A 19523-nucleotide genomic window follows, 5' to 3' on the forward strand; every position below is an offset into this window, starting at 1 on the left:
TTACAGGGTACTCTTTGCCAAAATGTGGATCAGGTGAACCGTAGAATTTGGTTCTTTGGTTTCTCAGAGATTCAAATTGCAGATATGTCCTCTCTACTCCTTGACCCCTGCCTGGTATGAGCAAAATCCCCGCAATGCAGGGGTGGGGTGGGAATAGAGCTCTGTGTTGCATTATAGGAAAAGCTGTGGTGACATGGTACTCCAAGTCTGTCCTCAGAGGAGTCCTGGCCAACAGTTTGTATTTGAGAGTGTGTGGGTGTTGGGGAGTGGGCTATGGACTGAGACCTCATCACTCAGTTGTCTTGTAAGGTTTCTTTGATAAACCAGGTGTGCTACAGGCTTACTGGATCTTCCAGCAGTCCACTTTGCTGAGGAGGAAACAATGGTGAAGGGAAATGACATGACCAGCCTGGATCCAGGATGCCAGGAAGTTAGAGGGAGAGGCAGGAGCAGAGCTTGGATCTATGGGTTCATAGATCTTTAACTGCTACAGGGTGACATCATTTTCCCTTGCAGAGAGGCATCATGGGGTTCTGGAAGTCCTCCCCCTTCCTGGTCCTCAGCATCCTGGTCTTGTACCAGGCGGGCACGTTCCAAGCAGCACCACTCAGGTAAGAGCCCTGATAGGAATGCTCCCACCCCTACAGTCCCTGGAATCATACAAGTCTGTGTTCTCAGTAGTACTGTGTTGCATCTGGCTCTTGGTGGGTGGAGGTGGGGGAATGTGTGGTAGGGTATGAATGCATGAATGTAAATGTGTATATAAGTTTATCATAAACTTTTGGTGCTACAAAGTTATATAGCACAATTTACAAATAGACATAAGGTATACAATACTCGTTTATGTAAATTTCATATACCTCATTCAAACTTAGAGCATATTTTACTGCTTTTAAACATCTCCATCTTTCACAAACATAGTTACTAATCTAACCATAATTTGAGAAATAGATTGCATTCAAATTGCTGCTTTGCCAATAAATTTGTTATTAAATCTGATATGCAATCTATTCATCTAATTTCTCACCCTCATTCAAATTAAACTGAAACCATTTTCAGATTCAAACTATCATTAGCATTTATTTTGAATAATATTTGTATTTAACATTAAGTGCATATTCCTGAAAATCTAACCATCGGCTTTCATAAGCCTATATGATCCACTTCCAGCAAACCATTTCTTTGTGGTCACAACAGAGCCTAACTCCTGTTGAAGCTGCATAATTTTTGAATGGACACTGGGCTTGTGTCCTATCCATTGAAAGTTGGGGCAGCCACATCCTAAGGGGAGGTAGAGAAACCGGGAAACCTGGCTTTATATCCTGGGGAGAAGGTAGGCAAAGGCTCAGAGCAGATGTTGGACTTCCTTCCCCTTCTAGGTTAGACTTGGAGAGTGACTTTGATCCTGCTACACTCACCGAGGAGGAAATGTGCCTCCTACTGGCTGCCATGGTGAAGGATTACGTACAGATGAAGGTCAGTGAGCTGGACCAGGAGACAGAGGACTTCAGGTAGGTCTCTGCACCTCTCCAAGAACATAGCTTACCTTCACCCCTGGCTTACCAGGAAGGCATATCTTTAAGAATGAGATTGGGTATAATGCCATAATTTTCTCTGGTCTCAAAAGCATTGGTTGATATTTAGTTTATTTATACAGGAAAGATTGCTATTACCATTCTGTGTTCCAAGGCCAGTGACCCAGAGCCACTGTTGCATTTTCTGACACCTCTGGAAATATCTACAGGGAGTGATTATGGCATTTTCCCTAATGCCCTATGATTTTCTGCTGTGATGATTTTTGGTTAGCAGAAACATTTAAGGCTCATTGGTCCCTCTCAAGAACAGTAATTTTCCACTGAAGGTCCCATGGGGCAGGTACCCACCCTCAGCCTCTCACTGACAGGCTTTCTCATTTTCTCCTTCTATAAAACAGCATCACTGCCCAGAAGAGATCCTGCGACACTGCCACCTGTGTGACCCACAAGATAGCAGGCTGGCTGAGCAGATCTGGGAGCGTGGTTAAAAGAAACTTTGTGCCCACCAATGTGGGCTCCGAAGCCTTTGGCCAGGATAGCAGGGAACTTCAGTTCTGAGCAGTGAAATGACTCCAGGAAGAAGGTGACTGCCCTAGTACCTTGATGGCTGGGCAGATGGCTGGGTATTACAGGGGTGTAGGTCACACCCTAGCCCTCCCTGGGTCTGTATCATAAAAAAAAAAACTCACAGGAGAACGTGATGACTCTACTCTCTGGAGAAAGAACAGAGCCCCAATAGCTGAAATCCCTAGAATTAGTATTTCTGTTTTTTCAGTATGTCCCAGTGACACCGAGATCATCTGCCAGAAAATATAGATCCTTTTCATTTAAAACACTATTCTTTTGCAGTTATAATGGTAAGAATCCTAGTTTTTAGTTTGAAAGGCAAAGACTCAATCCTTTTCGAGTATTCCTTTCAATGTCTGTACATCTGGATTCAGAACTTAGACCTGAGTTCAAATACTGTGTCCTCTACTAACTCTATGACCATCGGCCAGACCCTCTCTGAGCCTCAGCTTCTACATGCAGATTAAAGGCAACAATAGTACCTACTTGTTATCATTAAAATAAAAAGTAATTGAGATAATTCATGGCAAGAGCCTCTCAACTAATGAGTAATAAAATTCTAGCTGTTATTTTTTTTTCCTCCTAGGTCACCATGAACCTGAACTCTTAATCTGCAGTGAAAGCTACTTACAAAAAATAATAGCATGGAAGACACACATACATGCATGCCTGTTGATATTGAAAACATTCTTTTCCTTGAAATAAACTGAACCTAAATGCAGAATAAAACTGTTGCAGTTACCCAACATGCGTCTTTTTTATATTTGATTCTGTATTCAATCGATATAATTCATGTCTCATTGGTTTATCTGGTAGCAAATCTGAGCCCTGTCAGTCAACCTGTTGATGGTCGCAGCTCTACTAAACCTCAGGGGGACATGAAATCACTGCCTTGTGGGGGTCTGGGGACACATACTAATTCTGTGCCTCAAGGGAACTCTTCACGTAAAGAAATGTTCTCATTGTGCACTTCATCCAGGTAAAAACCTGTATTTTCAACACACTTAAAAGGAGTCCCTGCTGCTATTTTTGCTGTTTTTCCCATGACAATCTCAGGGACCTGTGAACACTTTGTTCACCAGGCTGGCTCAAATGAGGCAAAGACAACATGCTCGGGGTGGGTCCTCAGTATCCTGTACCCTCAGTGTCTAGGGAAACACCCTTATAGGAATTAGAACCCCCCGGCATCTCAAAGAGACATTCACACTTAATTTCAGAGACTACCCTGGTCCCCAGCCCCAGAAGTTACCTGTTCACTTCTCTCTGACTCAGGTTTGCCCCTACCAATCCATGCCTTTCCTCCCCAGGATCACCCTTTCATATACCCCATAGCCTACAAAGCCCTTTAGAACAATGGCTCACAGTATGAAATGGGATCACAGACTGGCAGACTTGGAAAGATCATCAGATGACATCGAATCCAACTTTTTACTCTCTGAGGTGCAGAGAAGAAGAGTGCATTGCTTAGGGTCCTCCAATAAGTTTAGCAGAGAATTCCTATATTTAACAAACAACTGAGTGTCTGCTATATGCTTGACACTATTTGAGCTGCAGGAATAGAGCGATGAACGGAACAGACGAAACTCCCTGCATTCATGGAGCTTATATTCTAACTGGGGGAGACTGAGGTGATACATGCTATGGAATCAGAGACACTCAGTATTGGAAGGAATGTGGGATGTCATAGGGTCTAGATGCTTATTTGATATAGGAATTTCACAGCTTCAATATCCCTGGGCATCTGCAGCAAGTGCCAGTGACCAGCTTCTGACTATAACTTCCAAGGTGACTGGGCAGCCAGTTTCACTGGTGGACAGTTAAGTGGGGTTTTTTAGTTAGAAAAGTCATATCCTCCTAACTACTGACTCTTTTATTTCCTCAGAAGCACAAAGAATTATGAGCCTTGCTCCACTTCAGTCTATGTTAAACATAAGACCCCTACCTTAGCCAAAAGGTAGAGCAGGCCATGTTTCCCTTGGAAACAGGATACTCCATTGACTATTTCAAGGAGTAAACATATGGGTCATTGCAATGGCTTACAGGGTCTGAGTTTATCTTCCTTTCATCACCAGTCCCGTTACTGCCTCTTCTGACATCATACTTCTCCTTCACACTGGCCTTCTTACTACCCCTTATGCTATATTCACAGGCACCAGCACCCTTAGTTGTTTTCACCTGCTGGTACCTTTCTGCAGAGTACTCTTACCCAGTGGCCCCATCGCCTCTAGATCTTGATTCAAATATCACCTACCCTGGCTATCCTTTGTGAAATTGTACCTCAGCACATCAACACACTCCAACCCTCTTCTTTGCTTTATTTTCCTCTCTTTACCCCTAATTACCTACTATCATAGTGTATGTACGTGTGTGTGTGTGTGTGTGTGTGTGTGTATTTTTTTACTTATTTGGCTTATTGTTTGTACCCTTTCCTATGAACAATGTAACTTCTACACAAATAGGAATATGGTAATTTTGTTAATTTGCTGAATCCCCTACACACAGAACAACATGTCTGGCACAAGGTAGCAGTCAATAAATTTTTCTGTAATGAACGGAGTCAAGTCACCTTCTCTTTTGTGTTTGTGGTCAACTCAGGTTCCCTCTAGGCTCTATATCCTTCAGGCTTAATTGTGGGAAGGTCTTCATTTTCAGCAATTACCCTGATAGTCAATCCCTCAAGCACGTGGAGACTTCTGCAATTCGTGACTCCAGGCCCCTACAGGGACCATTTCTTCAGTTTGAACATAATGCTCACTCTCCCTTTCTCCTCCTCTGGATTAATCTGACCAGCTTTTCTTCTTTTTCCCAAGCACTGATACAGATGGGCAAGGCACTCTCTAGGAGCAGTACCTATGGCTAGGTAGGTAAGTTCTTACCAATGGAGGCAATAGCAGGAAGACCACTTTAGTCTGGGATCCAAGGCAGCTTCACCAATAACAGAGCCAATATTGTACTAAATTTCCACCAGAAATCTGGGTATTTCTCAATTTACTCAGAGCTCATAGAGTGAAAGAGTGTGACCAATCTGAACTTTCAAACCACTATGGAAACTGCATTGAATCAAAACCGTAAGAATAAATGTTAGGAGTGCATAAGGCAGTCAATGCACAACATGGAGACTTTGGTGTGGCTGCAGCATCAGTTTTTACTACTCAGGTCCACATGGGCCACTGCAGCAAAAGAATGTCTTTTTTTTTTTTTTTGAGATTTTGTTTGAACCAGGAAATAGAAACATTTTTTTTTAATTTTTTAATTGATTTATAATCAATTTACAATGTTGTGTCAAATTCCAGTGTAGAGCACAATTTTTCAGTCATACATGAACATATATATATTCATTGAGACATTTTTTTCTCTGTGAGCTACCGTAAGCTCTTGTGTATATTTCCCTGTGCTATACAGTATAATCTTGTTTATCTATTGTACAATTTTGAAATCCCGTCTATCCCTTCCCACCCTCTGCCCCCTTGGCAACCACAAGTTTGTATTCTATGTCTATGAGTCTATTTCTGTTTTGTATTTATGCTTTGTTTTTGTTTTTTTTTTTGTTTTTTTTTTTAGATTCCACATATGAGCAATCTCATATGGTATTTTTCTTTCTTTCTGGCTTACTTCACTTAGAATGACATAAAAGAATGTCTTTTAGTGTCAATTAATGCTCATGCCAAACGCTCAGATCTTGAGAACACATGCTGTAGCTAACTGAATTATTACTCCCAATTCTCCACTATGCTGTAGTTGTGTTACATGGTTACCCTTGGCATAGCCACATAGTGGGTAAAATTGACTTCCTTGCCTCTTGATTTTGGGCTTGGTCATGTGATTTTATTTGGCTGAGGAGATGTTGGTAAATTTGGCTCAAGGTGAGTCTTTAAATGTGTTTATGTAATTGGGTTTTGTGCTCTTGTGCTTCTGCCATCACCCTGAAAAGACCAAGTCTTAGGTATCCTTTGTACTTTTAGCCTGGGCTCCAAAAATAGCCCTTAGACCTAAACCTGAACTGCAGTCTGGATCTACACGCAACAACTGAGACCATTTCATCCCTACCTCACTCGCATGAGCAATAAAAATAAATATTTGTTTTATAAGCTGGTAAGATTTTGAGGGATTTTTTTTTTTTGGTAACATTGTTATGGCAATAGCTAAGTGGTATATATGATTTGGCAGTATTGTAGAGTAAATTTGTTCCTTCCCCAATATTCATGTACTGAAGCCCTAACTCCTATTGTGACTATGTTTGGAGAAGGGCTTTTAGGCAGGTACTTAAGGTTAAATGAGGTTGTAAGGGTGTGGCCCTTATCTGATAAAAAGACGAACATGGGCATCCTTATAAAAAGACGAAGAGATATCAGAAATCTCTCCCTCCCTCCCTCTCTTTCCCTCATCCACACACAGAGAAGAGGTCAGGTGAGGACACAACAAGTAGAAGGCCATTTGTAAGACAAGAAGAGAGACCTCTCCACACAGTAACACTTATCGCACCTTGATGTATATGTAATTATGTGTAATTCCAGCATCCAGAACTGAGAGAGAATAAAATTTTGTTGTTTAAGTCATTTAGTCTGTGATATTCTGTTATGACTGCCCAAATAGACCCATACAAGAGGCATTAGCGGATGAAATTATTTTTGCTACGATAGCTTGTTTTCCCTGTTACTGAGATTTGGGTTTTAGGCCAATCTGCTGAATAGGTAATTTGGAAAATTCACTTGTTTCTTTTTACTATTTTATTTTGGTTACCATTTTCATTTCTTCTTAAAATCATAAAGGTTGTTTATTTCAGTTCCCATCTTCTGCTGTTAAAACTGGATAATATATACCTCTGATAAATTAACTGTGATTTATTCATATAATGGATACGTACAATCAGTGTGTAGTACTGAATACAAATAATATGTATCAACTTTGGATAAATCTCACATATAATATTGAGTACAAAATAAACCAAGTCACAAAGGATATATACTAGATGATATTACTTGCTTTAAGTATAAAACATGTATAACAAGACTACATAAAACTTAGGATTATATACGTATGTAACAAAAATACACAGTAATTTCTAGGGAGAATAAATATGACATTCAAAAGAGTAATAAAAACAAAAAAACCTAGGGTTGGGAGGTATAGCTCAGTGGTAGAGCGAATGCTTGGTATGCATGGGATCCTGGGTTCAATCCCCAGTGCCTCTGTTAAGGAGGGAAAAAAAAGAGTGATTAACATTGAGGAGGAGGAAAGAAGGTGTCATAAAGAGGGGTATACACATGTCTTCTACCAAAGTATTATTTCCTAGGGTTTTATTTTCTAAGCTAGGTAAATGGTATAGATGGTTGTTTGTTATAATCATGACTAATAGGAATAAATGCACATAAGTACAAGTCTTTTTTTAAATTAAGGCAACCATCATAATTTACAAGGAATGAGTAACTTTTAACTAGCGAATAGAATCTATTCCATTCAATGGAAAGTGGGGAAAAAAGACCCCAAATTATGTAATAAATGTATTATGTATAAAAGACGGCATAGTAAATGCTTATATCACTTTAAAATATTTGTAAATTAAAGTCACCAATTAAATAAAAAACCAAGATGATCATGTGTGTGTGTTTTAAAGGATCTAGCGCTGTTTTTCTGCACAAGAAATATTAAGAGCACAAGGATTCTGAATGGATTAAGATAAAAGGACAGTAAAAGACAAGACAAATATGAATAAAAATAAGTGAGGTTATTTCTTATATAGTGAAAATAGAATTCAAGGCAAAAAAAAAAGTTATGGGAAAAAAGGAATAATTGAGCATGAAGATATACCTACCATGAACATATGTGCACCCAACAATGTGGCCTCAAATTATGTAAAACAACAACTGAGAGAATTATAAGGAGACAGATACATAAATTAAGAATTGTTTTTACTGTAATTTGAAAAGATACATGCACCCCAATGTTCACAGCAGCAGTATTTACAATAGCTAACATATGAAAGCAACCTAAATGTCCATCAACAGATGACTGGATAAGAAGTTGTATACACATATACATACATATATACATACAAAGGAATACTACTCAGCCATCAAAAAGAATAAAATAATGCCATTTGCAGCAACATGGATAGACCTGGAGATCATCATATTAAGTGAAGCAAGCCAGAAAGAGAAAGAAATAATACCATATGATATCACTTACATGTGGAGTCTAAAAAAAGAGAAAGGACACAAACTTATTTATAAAACAGTTCAGATTCACCAACATAGAAAACAAACTTGTGGTTACTAGGGGTGGGGAGAGATAAATTGGGAGTCTGAGATTTGTAGATACTAACTACTACATATAAAATAGATAAACAACAAGGTCCTACTGTATAGCACAAAGAACTATATTCAATACCTTGTAATGGCCTATAATGAAAAAGAATCTGAAAAGGAATATATATATATTATGTAATACATATAAATGAATCATTATGCTGTACACCAGTCGTTAACACTTTGTAAATCGACTACACTTCAATAAAAAATTTTAAGAAAGAATTGTTTTTAGAGAATTAATGCACCATTCTCAATAAGCCATGGCTTCTGGTATCACCTCCCTAATGCAAGATTCCACACTGGCTCCGCAAATATCCCCTGGACAACATAATGAATTTCAGAAACTACACAGTGATTACCCTTACAAAGCAGTCAGAGATTTTATTACTGATCAGATTATGTCTGCCTGTTCCAATACCTTTTATTAAATAAACCAAGTCATCCCACATTGATTTGTTGATCATCTTCTGATCTTTCTTTTCTCCTCTTTTGGTATGTTTATAAACCAGTAAGACAGTTTAATAACCAGTAGGGCAAAGGCATTCATATTTCTCTTTTTCAAAGTGATCTTGGCAATTCTCACACATTTATTTTTCCAGAGGGTAGTTAGGATAATTATCAATTTTTTAAAAATCTTGTTGGATTTCGATTTGCATTGGGTTTTCCAGGTAGACAACTGCATCATCTATAAACAACAGTTTATAAATCACATTTCATATTTGTATTCTTATTATATTATGTAGAACTTCTTGCATATTCAATAAAATGTATATTATACATGTATACACACATACATGAATAAACTCCCTACTAGGTACTGGAAGATTTTTTAAAATCAAAAATAGATATTAAGTTTTATCAAAATATCTTTTGTTACTTAAAAGAATTATCTTATGGCTTTTTTCCTTTGACATAGTAATTGACTAACATATTTCTAAAAATATCAACTAATATTAATAGATAATACTTTTGAGTGGTTACCACCTGCTAGGCACTTTAGAAAGTGAATTGAAGATATTAACTCTTTCAATCTTTACAACACCTGGATAAGGTAGATACTCTTAAAAGGTCTATTTTATGGAAGAGGGAACTGAGGCACAACAAGATTAAACAAGTTCACTAAAGCCATACAGCTATCAGATCCATCCCAAGACACAAACCTGTTTCTAAGCTGACTCCAGAGTCTGCACTCTTAGATCACTATACTGCTTCTTCATAAATTCTACTTTTGTCAGAGGATGTGTACTAAAATATTTTTCTAAATTCAATTTGCTGTGATTCATTTAGGATTTTGTACTCCTTTTGTTCTATTTAGAATTGGAGCTATCAAATGAGTTGGCAAAGTTATGAACTTTTTCTATGTTTTAGATCAGTGTAAATAGTGTGAAAACTATCTGTGCTTTTAAGCTTGATGTAACTGACCTGCGAAACTTTCTCGTAGAGTTCTTTTTATAACATAGCTCTTAGAGGGTTTTCAATTTCTGCCATGGCTATTCAAATTTATTGTTTTATTTTATTCTATTTTTATTTCTATATATTTTACTTGTATATATTTTTGTAAAACTTTTTAATTAAAAATTTTTGCATGTATTAGCAAATTGTACATTTTCATTATAATTTAAAATCTTCATATTTGAGATTATATCTTCTTTTTCATTCTGGATGTAGTGTATCTGTGTTTTTCCTTTCCTCATTCAAATTACCAACAATTTCTATTTTACTGAACTTTTCAAAGCACTACCTTTAATATTTATTTTTCAATTCCACTGTCTTTCTGGTTTCTAATTCATTAATTTCTTTCTGGCCCACTTAATTCCCTTATTCCACATGATTGTTAAAAAGGGAGATTAAACACATTAACTGGTCTCTTTCTAGATTGACCTGGTCTCTTTCTAGATTTCTGAGCTGAATTATTGAATTAAATTGCTTATATTTTCTTTTTATTGATCAGTTGTATTTAACTATTTTTCCCCACCTAACTGATTCCATCCTGATCCAAGTCTCCATTATGTTTTACCTGAACTATTACAGCAACCTCCCAAATGATCTCCCTGTTTCTACCCTTTTTGCTATGTAGATGATTCTGAAATGATCTTTTAAAAATACAATTTATACCGCATCTATCCTCTGCTCAAATCTTTCCACAGGCTCCCCACCATCCTCAGAGTAAGTGTCAAAGTCCTTATGGTAGCCTACGAGGTACTCCATGATCTGACCCCCTATAATTTCTCTAATTTCCCTTCTTATCAAGTAACCATTGCTTGTTCCACTCCCAGGTTCCTCAGGGTCTTTGCACTTACTATTTTCTCTGCCTAACATGCTATTCCCTCAATATCTGCATGACTCCTTCCCTTCCTTCAGAATATGGCTGAATTATCACCTTCTCAGGGAAGGCTTCCCCTACCACTATATGCAAAAAGGCATCCCTTCTCTGATCACTCTCTAGTCACCTTATTCAGCTGTATATTTTCCAAAGAACTTATCATTATCTGAAATACTATATATTTATAGTGGTTTTTTTGGTCTATGTACTTCCACTAGCATGTAACTCTATGAATGAAGCTGCATGGTTTTTTTTATCTATATCCCTGGAGTGTAAAGAGATTTCTAGAACATGCTAGCCCTTAAATAAAGATTGGTTGAAGTAATCAATAATGAAACTACAGAAGACCAATTCTGATCTCTAAGTTCATCTTTAACCATGTGACATTTCATGTGATATAAATATTTCATTTTTAAGTCTATAATTTTTGTTTTGACTTCCATTTTCAGTCAAAAGTTGTTAAGAATAACATTTCTAGCTTTAAAATAGCTTTGAAAATTATATATCAGTTATTGAGTGCCAGATTTTTTACACTGAGGTTAGATAAAATGATCTCTATAAATTTTTAAAATAATTTTTTTTACTTGGGAAAATTACTGAGATTTTTTATAAGACTTATTATGTGATCCTTTTCAAAAAATATTTTTTAAATAACAGAAGAAAGTGCTTCCTGGAGGTAAAAATATTTACATCTCTATCTACCTATAAATCTATATATATGAAATTGATATGATTAATGATATTATTCATATATATTGTTTTTGCCTTGTGGTTGATCTTGCAAAGACTAAGAGAAGACAATAAAGTTTCCAAATACTATTTTTTTTTCTGTGAACTAGCCTTTGCATTCTAAAACTTATTAGTTTACATAATTTTAATTTTTTCTCACCTTTATAAATAACTTTAATAAGGTATAAATATTAAATTATATACTTTAAGCTATATTATTTCAGTAAGTTTTACCAAGAATATGCCGTATAGCCCAAATAACAATTACCACAAAAAAGTATAGGATATTTCCATCACCCCAGCATGCTCTTTATTATCACTTTGAAATCAATATCACCCAAACCACTGCCTCACACAATCACTGATGTGATTTGTATCAGTGTGGATTCATTTTTCAGTAGATATATGGTATGTACTCTATTTTATATAGCTTCTTTCACTCAGTATCATGTTTGGGAGATTGATTTATATTGTTGCATGTATCAGTATATAATTATTTGGGAGGTTAATTGGGTATTAATTAGGTGTCAATTCCAAGGGGTTGGGGAGAAAGAATTAAGTAACATTCTAATGTATACCAAAGATGTATTATGGACAGATAGATGTATTGTTTCTAGTTTTAATTATTATGTATGACACTCTTATGAACATTCACATACAAGTGTTTCTATGAAGAGTTGAAGTCATTTCTCTTGGATAGCTAGAACTTGTATGGTATATGTCTGTACAACTAAATTGACTATGCCAGTTAACAAATGGTTCTACACTCCAGCATAAGTTTCAGATCATTTAACTTGTTTCATACAAGCCTGACAATGATTGGTATTTTCAACCTTTATAATTTTAGCCATTCTTATGATACTGTAACAGTGCCTCATTATAGATTTTCATTTTTATCTCCCTAATTAAAAGTGATAATTGAGTATCTTCTCATATACTTACTGGCCATTTGTTTATATTCTTTTGTAAAGTTCTTCTGCCACTATTTTGCCATTTTTAATTGGACAACTTATCTTCTTACTATTTAGTTGTAAAAGATCTTAATATATTATATATATGAGTCCTGTTTCCTTTGGGGGCACTATTTCACTTACTTGTTCACATCTTTCTCCCTCTTGAATCACTTCTGTGGGAAGCCAGATGTCATGAAAAGAGGCCACTCAAGCAGGCTATGGAGGAGTCTGTGTGTCAAGGAATGTAGGTAAATGACCAACAGTCAGTGAGGAATGGAGGCCTGTCAACAATGAAATAACTGAGTTTAGAAGTGGATCCTCCAGCCCCATTTGAGCCCGGAGATGACTGCAGACCTAGCTGAGAGCTGGACAGCAACCTCAAGAGAGACCCTGAGCCAGAACCACCCAGCTGAGCCTCTCCCAGATAGCCTACCATCAGGAACCGTGAGATATTAAGCACTTGATCTTCCAAACTGCCAAGTTTTGAGATAATTTGCTAAACAGCAATAGATAACTATTATTCACCCAAACTATGATAACTTACTCAAATATCAACTTTGGGAAAGCATATTTAGCAGAGTTGGCTGCATGTGCTGAACTGATTTCAAGTCTGAAGCCACAGTGCCCAGAAAGGATGCAATGTCAGATTTCTTTGCCCTGGTTCCCAGACCCAGATCAGTTTAGGTGCAGTGCCATAAACTGCTTCCACTCCAAACAAAATTAAGTCCTTCTGTTCTTCCTCATTATTGAGTGCTTTTTAATAGCAGCTGCTTTCTCTCTCCAATGTCTCATTTCTCTGGAACTGATAGCTACTGTTTCACACCATTTTGTCTGCCTCTAAGATTCTTGAGGTAGGAAGAAACCATTATAGGCTGTGTAGACCAAACCTGCATGCTTGAATCCACACTATAGCATTCCTCAAGTCATCTTCTAGTTCACTTTTAAACTTTGAGATCACTATCTCCTGAGGTAGCTTATTCTCTCTTCGGATCACTCTGACTCTTAGAAAAATCCTCTACTAGTAAGCAGAACTCACTTTCTCTGCTCTCCTGCTTCACTTGGTTCTCAAGAAATTCATAATGGGCAGACTTTCCAGGGATAATTGGCTGTGACTGAGACCATGCCTCTGAAGAAAGGACTGGGTATTAATTGTTGGGGTTTTAAAGTAAATCACATTTTCTTTACTATGAAGTTCCTAGCTGGATTTAGTTTTCTATGAGCCATCCATTAGCTGGATCCATTCTAGATAATTACTTATTATCAAGAATGTAACTGGGGTAGGCTCTTGGATTATTTGGATCCTCAGATATTTCTACTCCTGGTGAAACTTTTCTGAATATTCCTGTAGCAGTTGCTGCACATAAATTATTGGGAGAGCTAACAAATGTCTTGCCTTGTCTCTTGTAGAGCCCTGAGCCAATCACTATAAGTCTTGGCCTTATCTCTCCTCTTCAGACCTGCCAGGACAATGATGAGATGAATTGTTTCCATAAAGAGGGATACTCTAGGAACTTCCTGAAGAGCCTGGCTCATGTGTAAATCTAGGAAAGTTGTAGAAGTAGATTCTTGCTTACTTAAATGCAGCCAACAGTGGCCAAGGCCTATACAAAACCTTTAATACAGTCCACAAAGCTTATGAAGTGGCAACTGACTATTGTTCCAGCCTCATTTCTCACCTTGTTCTCTCTCCTATTCTGAACTCCAGTTACACTGGCATTCTTTCAGTTTGTTAGAATCTGCACATTCTTTCTACCACAGGCCCTCTCCACATGCTATTTCCTTGTTCCAAAGTTCCTGTATCTTCTCTATTCCCAGTTAACACTTACTCATCTCTTACATCTCAGCTAAGGGTTGTTTCCTTAGAGAAGCCTTCTCAGACAACTATCCTGGGTATAGGTTATATTTATTTCCTATTTAATTTCAAAGAGTAGACATACCTTTCCTTAGCTCACCATTTCAGTTTTAGTTTATGCATTTATTAGTGTGAATATCTGATTAATGTCTAACACTTTAGCTGAAAGTTCCATTCATATAGGAACTGTCTTCATTTTGTTCTCCATAAGGAACATAGTCAATAATATTGTAGTAACTTTGTATGGTGACAGATGGTTACTAGACTTATCGTGGTGATCAATTCATAACGTACATAAATGTTGAAATCACTATGTTGTATACCTGAAACTAACATGACACCATATGTCAACTATACTTCAATTTTTAAAAAGGTGATAATATGATTGCAAAAAAAAAAACAAACCCATTTTAATAAATGGTAACCCTGAGTAGCACAGGGCCTGTGTTCTAATCTAATCCAGATAGAAAAGCTTTCCTGGAATGTGGTATCATATCACAGCTCTAAAAATGAACAGCATTCTGTCAGAAGGCCAAAGCAACCAGAAAAGTAAGAAATAACGAGCCTGAATAAGCTCACAAGTCACTGGATCCAAGTCTAGTCAATTATTTCTCCTCTGCAAATGCGAACTATCAGTCCGTCTATCTGGATTTGGGAAGTTATTGAAGGTCCCATGAAGAATGGTGGGAGTTTCAAATCTGAATGGAAAGTGACCTTGTAAGGTGGCAGCTGAATACCACACAGCTCTTATGAGATAGCCAGATTCCTTTGCAAGTATAGCTGATGAAGACCACCTTTGCCGAGAGCTGCATACTCAATCATTGATGACTAGAATTGAAATGACAGAACACCCAGCAACCAGAGCTGATGATTTGAAAAGAAGAGGTGATGCCAAGATAGAGCAGGATCACTAAAGCTATTTTGTGGGCCCACGGCATGAGGCATGACCCAGGAATGTAAAGACAACTCCATAGAACCCTAGAGAGATCAGAAAGCAGTGTCATATACACCAGACCTGGGGACCTGCCAAGGAATGCTGGGCCTCTCTGTAAGGCAGGTATGTAATCTCATGAGGTGGTGTTGAACTCAGCTTATTTCCAAGAGTAATCAAATAATTCAGCCCCATTCAAACTTTAATGTTGAATTTCTAATCCCTAAGTGATGGTATCTGTAGATGGCTTCTTTGAGAAAGAATTAGGATTAGATGAGGTCATGTGTGTGGGGCTCTCATACTGGGATTAACACCCTTTTATGAGGAGACACCAGAGAGTTGTCTGTGCTACCCTCACCCCCTCTCTGTGTCATGTGAGCATACAACGAGAAGGAGGCTGTCTGCAAGCCAGGATGAGAGACCTCACAAGAACCTGACCATGCTAGCACCCTGATCTCCAACTTCCAGTCTACAGAACTGAAAGAAAATATGTCTCTTGTTTAAGTTATCTGTCTATGATACTGTGTCATGGCAGGCTACTACTAATACAGTGGCAGTGATACAGTGATGAACAGAAAACATACAATCCCTGCTCTCATTAGAGGATGAATAAGAAAAATAATCACAGTGTACAGTGCACTACAGGTATATGCAACAAAGATGTAGCCTTGTCAGGAACTAGGGAAAGAGCTACCTTAAGAAATAAACTTTAATTTGAAAAAAAAAAGAAATAAACTTTAATTTGAGATCTGAAGATTGAAAGGCAGTGGAGGGACATTAAGGGGATTTCAAGCATAGAGACTGGGGCATAGTCATAGTATCAGTGGCATGATGGGGCCTGCTCATATCAGCTCATGTAAGCCATTGTTTGCATCTCTTCCATACTTTGTGTTCAGGGCCATCTCATTGGTAGCAGGGAAGTAGACATATTGGGAGGATTTACACAGTAGAATTTTGCAAATCCTACAAATAAGGCCTTCCCCCATCCCCTAGAGAACTACCAGTTGTTAAATATTTACCACACACAGCTGTAAAGCATGTTTAAGAAACTAGAAATAAGGTTGGAGACAGAGAATAAAAGATAAAATTGAAAGAAATGAAGATAATATTAAACTTTTAGGAATGGTGTGTGATTATCCATATCTTAAAAAAACTTACTCAGTTTTTATAACAAGGATGGGAATTACTGGGTAAGATTTAGAAAGCCTTGTAAGCTACAGTAAGAAGTTGGCTTTTACATTAAGAGCAAAATGGGGTAGAGGATTCTGAGAAGATGGCAGAGTAGGAGGATCCAGAATTAAAGGATTAAATACATTCCAGAAGCTTGCACATTCAGAGTGAATCTCCAAGGAATTGGTAATTCTCAATGTGGTACATTTTTACTCAAGACTGCTTTTAAAATAAATGTATAAGACTTGAGGACTGGTTGTCATCCTTTCAAGTATTACAAGGGAAAAATGAATTCACAGACTTCATAAAAGTAGGTGTCACCTGAAGTGACTGTCATTTCTCATAAGCAATTTTAAAGTCTAGGTTTCTTTTTTTTTTCCTGTGAGCACATGTCTCCAAATCATAAAGTAAGATAGTGGAAAAATAAGATTCTATTTACAAATAAGCCATACAACAACTTTCCACAAACTTCCAGGAGTACAGGAGATAATAGTCTTTCACTTCCAAAAAAGATACAGTATTTTAACAACTCATACCAAGTTTGAGACATTGTCAGAATTGGAAACTATGTCAATACTACTCAACCATAAAAAAGAATAAAATAATGCCATTTGCAGCAACATGGATGGACCTGAGATTGTCATTCTAGGTGAAGTAAGCCAAGAAGAGAAAGAAAAATGCCATAAGATATCGCTCATATGTGGAATCTAAAAAAAAACCGACACAAATGAACTTACCTAAAAACAGAAACAGACTGACAGACATAGAGAACAAACTTACTGTTACCAGTGGGTAAAGGGGGTGGGAAGAGATAAATTGGGAATTCAAAAATTGCACCTCTTGGGGAGTGATGAAAATGTTATCTAGCTTGATTGTGGTAGTGGTTTCACTGGTGTATAAATCTATCAAAATTCATCAAATTGTACATTTGAAATATGTGTAGTTTACTGTACAGAAACCATACCACAATAAAGGTGTTAAAAAAAACAGTTAACATGTCAGACAAGTTGAAAACCACCTAAGGGAGAGTTAAGCAAACAATGTCTACTCTTCAATGCATACATCCTTTTCATTTTTGCTCCTTTCTCTTTTTCCTCTGTCCCTCTTGCACCTAATAGTAAGGTTTAGCCCTATTCAATCTATAGTAAGGAGCCCTCTTTGTGAAAACCCATGCTTGCCTCAGTACAACATAGTTGTACCAGCAATAAAACTGGTTACCCATGCCAAATTCTTATTCATTGTACCAGATCTACCTATGCCAAGATAACAATCTTCCAGCATATTTATAATTTGTAATCTATTATAAGACTTAAATTACCCTCTCCTCTAAAAGAATATTCATAGTAAATACAAAGTTCCTTTCAGTTTTAATACCTATGTATGAAAATCAATTTCCTATTCTGCATGACATCATTTCACATAACTGGCTAAAATATACTTTTTAATTTGTAGGCCTAATAAATTGTTCTGTAATTAATAACCAAGAACATTCAAATAGCACTTAACTGTATTCAGTTATTCTTATCACCATCACACATATGAAGGAAAATTAAGATTCAGACAAGTAAAGGTCAAGTTTTATCTACGAAAGAGGACTCAGACTCTGGTTTTGCACTTTCACATCTTATGATTTCTCTAGAATATTATGCTACTTCGTACCAACACATCAGAGATCTAATATATTTGATGGAAACCATGGAAATACACTCGAGAACTGGAGGATGGAAAATAAAATCTAAGAATTACATATATTTGCTTTAAGTCCAGCCTCCCCTCAGCGATATAAGCTATTATTGAGCAGCAGAAATCTAGAATAATTCTTGTAAAAACAGGTTTAAACATGGATGAAAGCCCAAACCTGAACCACAATTGCCAAACAGCCCTGCTGTACTTTTCCTTCAAAACACTGTATGTGGTCAATCGTTAGATAAATTTTTTTTTTCTTTCTACACTGTAACTCCCTAAAATAGGGTTGTGACTGCTTTCTTAACGTCTACATCCCCAGCACCTGGCAGAGACTGGCTGGTTGTCAAAACAAAAACGGGTGCCAGTGTTCTGGAAACTTCTGCATCCTTCTGAGGTCATGATGCCCTTCCAAACGCAAGCTACTGTCCTGGCCCTTTCCCCCTGCTAGTTAGCAGCTGTGTGGCTGTCTGCAAGTCACTCAACATGTCTGTGCTGCCGTTTCCTCCTCTGTAAAACGGGGGGAACCAGAGGACCTGCCCCGCCCAGGCGGCTGTGAGTGGACGAGCCCGCTTTGGAGGGGAGGCTGGTCCACCGCAGGCGCAGTATCAGTGTTTGCCGTGGGGACGCTCCTGGCTCCCGGTGGGACTCGGCACCGACTTTTACTCATTAATTTTTCGCTCTTTCACAATTATTTCCCAGAGGCCCTCCCCTGCGCTCTCTAATCCTCATAACAGACGCCTAGACCAGCCGTTCTCAAGTGCAAACATCCAACAAACTCCTACTAACCAATAACTCGGTCTTAGAATTCGGACGCCTGGTTTTCCCGAGAAGTCTTGGGTGGAAGGGAATCTAACCTACACGCGACATATGGCTCCGTAGGGACAAGAAGCTGAGCCTCTGGTCGGCGTGCTGAAGGGAGCACGAGTCACGCCTGACAGGACGGCTTGGGGACCCCACTGCGCAGGCGCAGGCGCAGGCGCAGGCGCAGGCGCACCGCCTCCGCGCCCTGAGGGGCGGGAGGATCCCGCCCAGATCCCGCCCAGATCCCGCCCAGATTCCCGCGCGCGTCGGGCGGGAGCGCCATCCTCGGCGAGGCTGCGGGTCAACGTTGAAAATCTCGCTGTCACACCCAGGAAGCTGGTTTTCCTCCAAGTTTCCAGCACACGGAAAGGGTTCACTACCGCTCGCGCTTTCTCGGCCCACTCAGGAAGGAGGCCTGGGTTCGCCCTGGCTGAGGCCCGTCGGGCTGTACCTCAGGGTACACCAAGCTCTGCTTTTCCATGTAAACATGGGGAAGCTCAGCCAGCGAGTAGACGTTGCCGATAAAAGGCAGCCCAACGGCCCTGGCGGGGGTTGGGGGGTGGGGACGCCTAGCCGCCATTCTGGCGGACCCGCAGCACCAAGAGCAGCAGGAAGAGAGCACGGCTGTCCCTCAGCTCCGTGAGGCTCTCTCGAGGCTCCTGCATGGC

At 38.5% G+C, this 19523-nt stretch overlaps 2 protein-coding genes, 1 long non-coding RNA gene and 1 other non-coding gene across 4 annotated transcripts in view; 3 read left to right on the top strand and 1 right to left on the bottom strand.

Annotated features, from left to right (window-relative positions):
* Positions 1-525: 525 nt before the first annotated feature.
* Positions 526-2773, top strand: LOC107034053 (calcitonin receptor-stimulating peptide 2-like). The gene is made up of 4 exons (XM_072969566.1): positions 526-611; positions 1380-1511; positions 1934-2118; positions 2689-2773. The coding sequence occupies exons 1-3, from the start codon at positions 526-528 to the stop codon at positions 2091-2093; spliced, it is 378 nt and encodes a 125-aa protein (XP_072825667.1). The 3' UTR covers positions 2094-2118; positions 2689-2773.
* A 4449-nt stretch (positions 2774-7222) lies between these two features.
* TRNAT-GGU (transfer RNA threonine (anticodon GGU)) lies at positions 7223-7294 on the top strand. The gene has a single exon. It is a non-coding gene; the product is annotated as a tRNA-Thr (tRNA).
* A 1482-nt stretch (positions 7295-8776) lies between these two features.
* Positions 8777-18992, bottom strand: LOC140698730 (uncharacterized). The gene is made up of 3 exons (XR_012076595.1): positions 18841-18992; positions 12557-12696; positions 8777-9095 (listed from the first exon to the last, which is right to left on the bottom strand). It is a non-coding gene; the product is annotated as an uncharacterized lncRNA (long non-coding RNA).
* Positions 18993-19113: 121 nt separating this feature from the next.
* LOC102538092 (calcitonin) overlaps positions 19114-19523 on the top strand; it is a 136029-nt gene continuing 135619 nt past the window's right edge. Inside the window, exon 1 of the mRNA XM_072969562.1 lies at positions 19114-19336. The gene's annotated coding sequence lies outside the window, so the exon portion shown is untranslated. The remainder of the gene's footprint in view (positions 19337-19523) is intronic.

The sequence above is a fragment of the Vicugna pacos genome, chromosome 10 (genome assembly GCF_048564905.1).
Source record: "Vicugna pacos chromosome 10, VicPac4, whole genome shotgun sequence".
NCBI lineage: Eukaryota > Metazoa > Chordata > Mammalia > Artiodactyla > Camelidae > Vicugna > Vicugna pacos.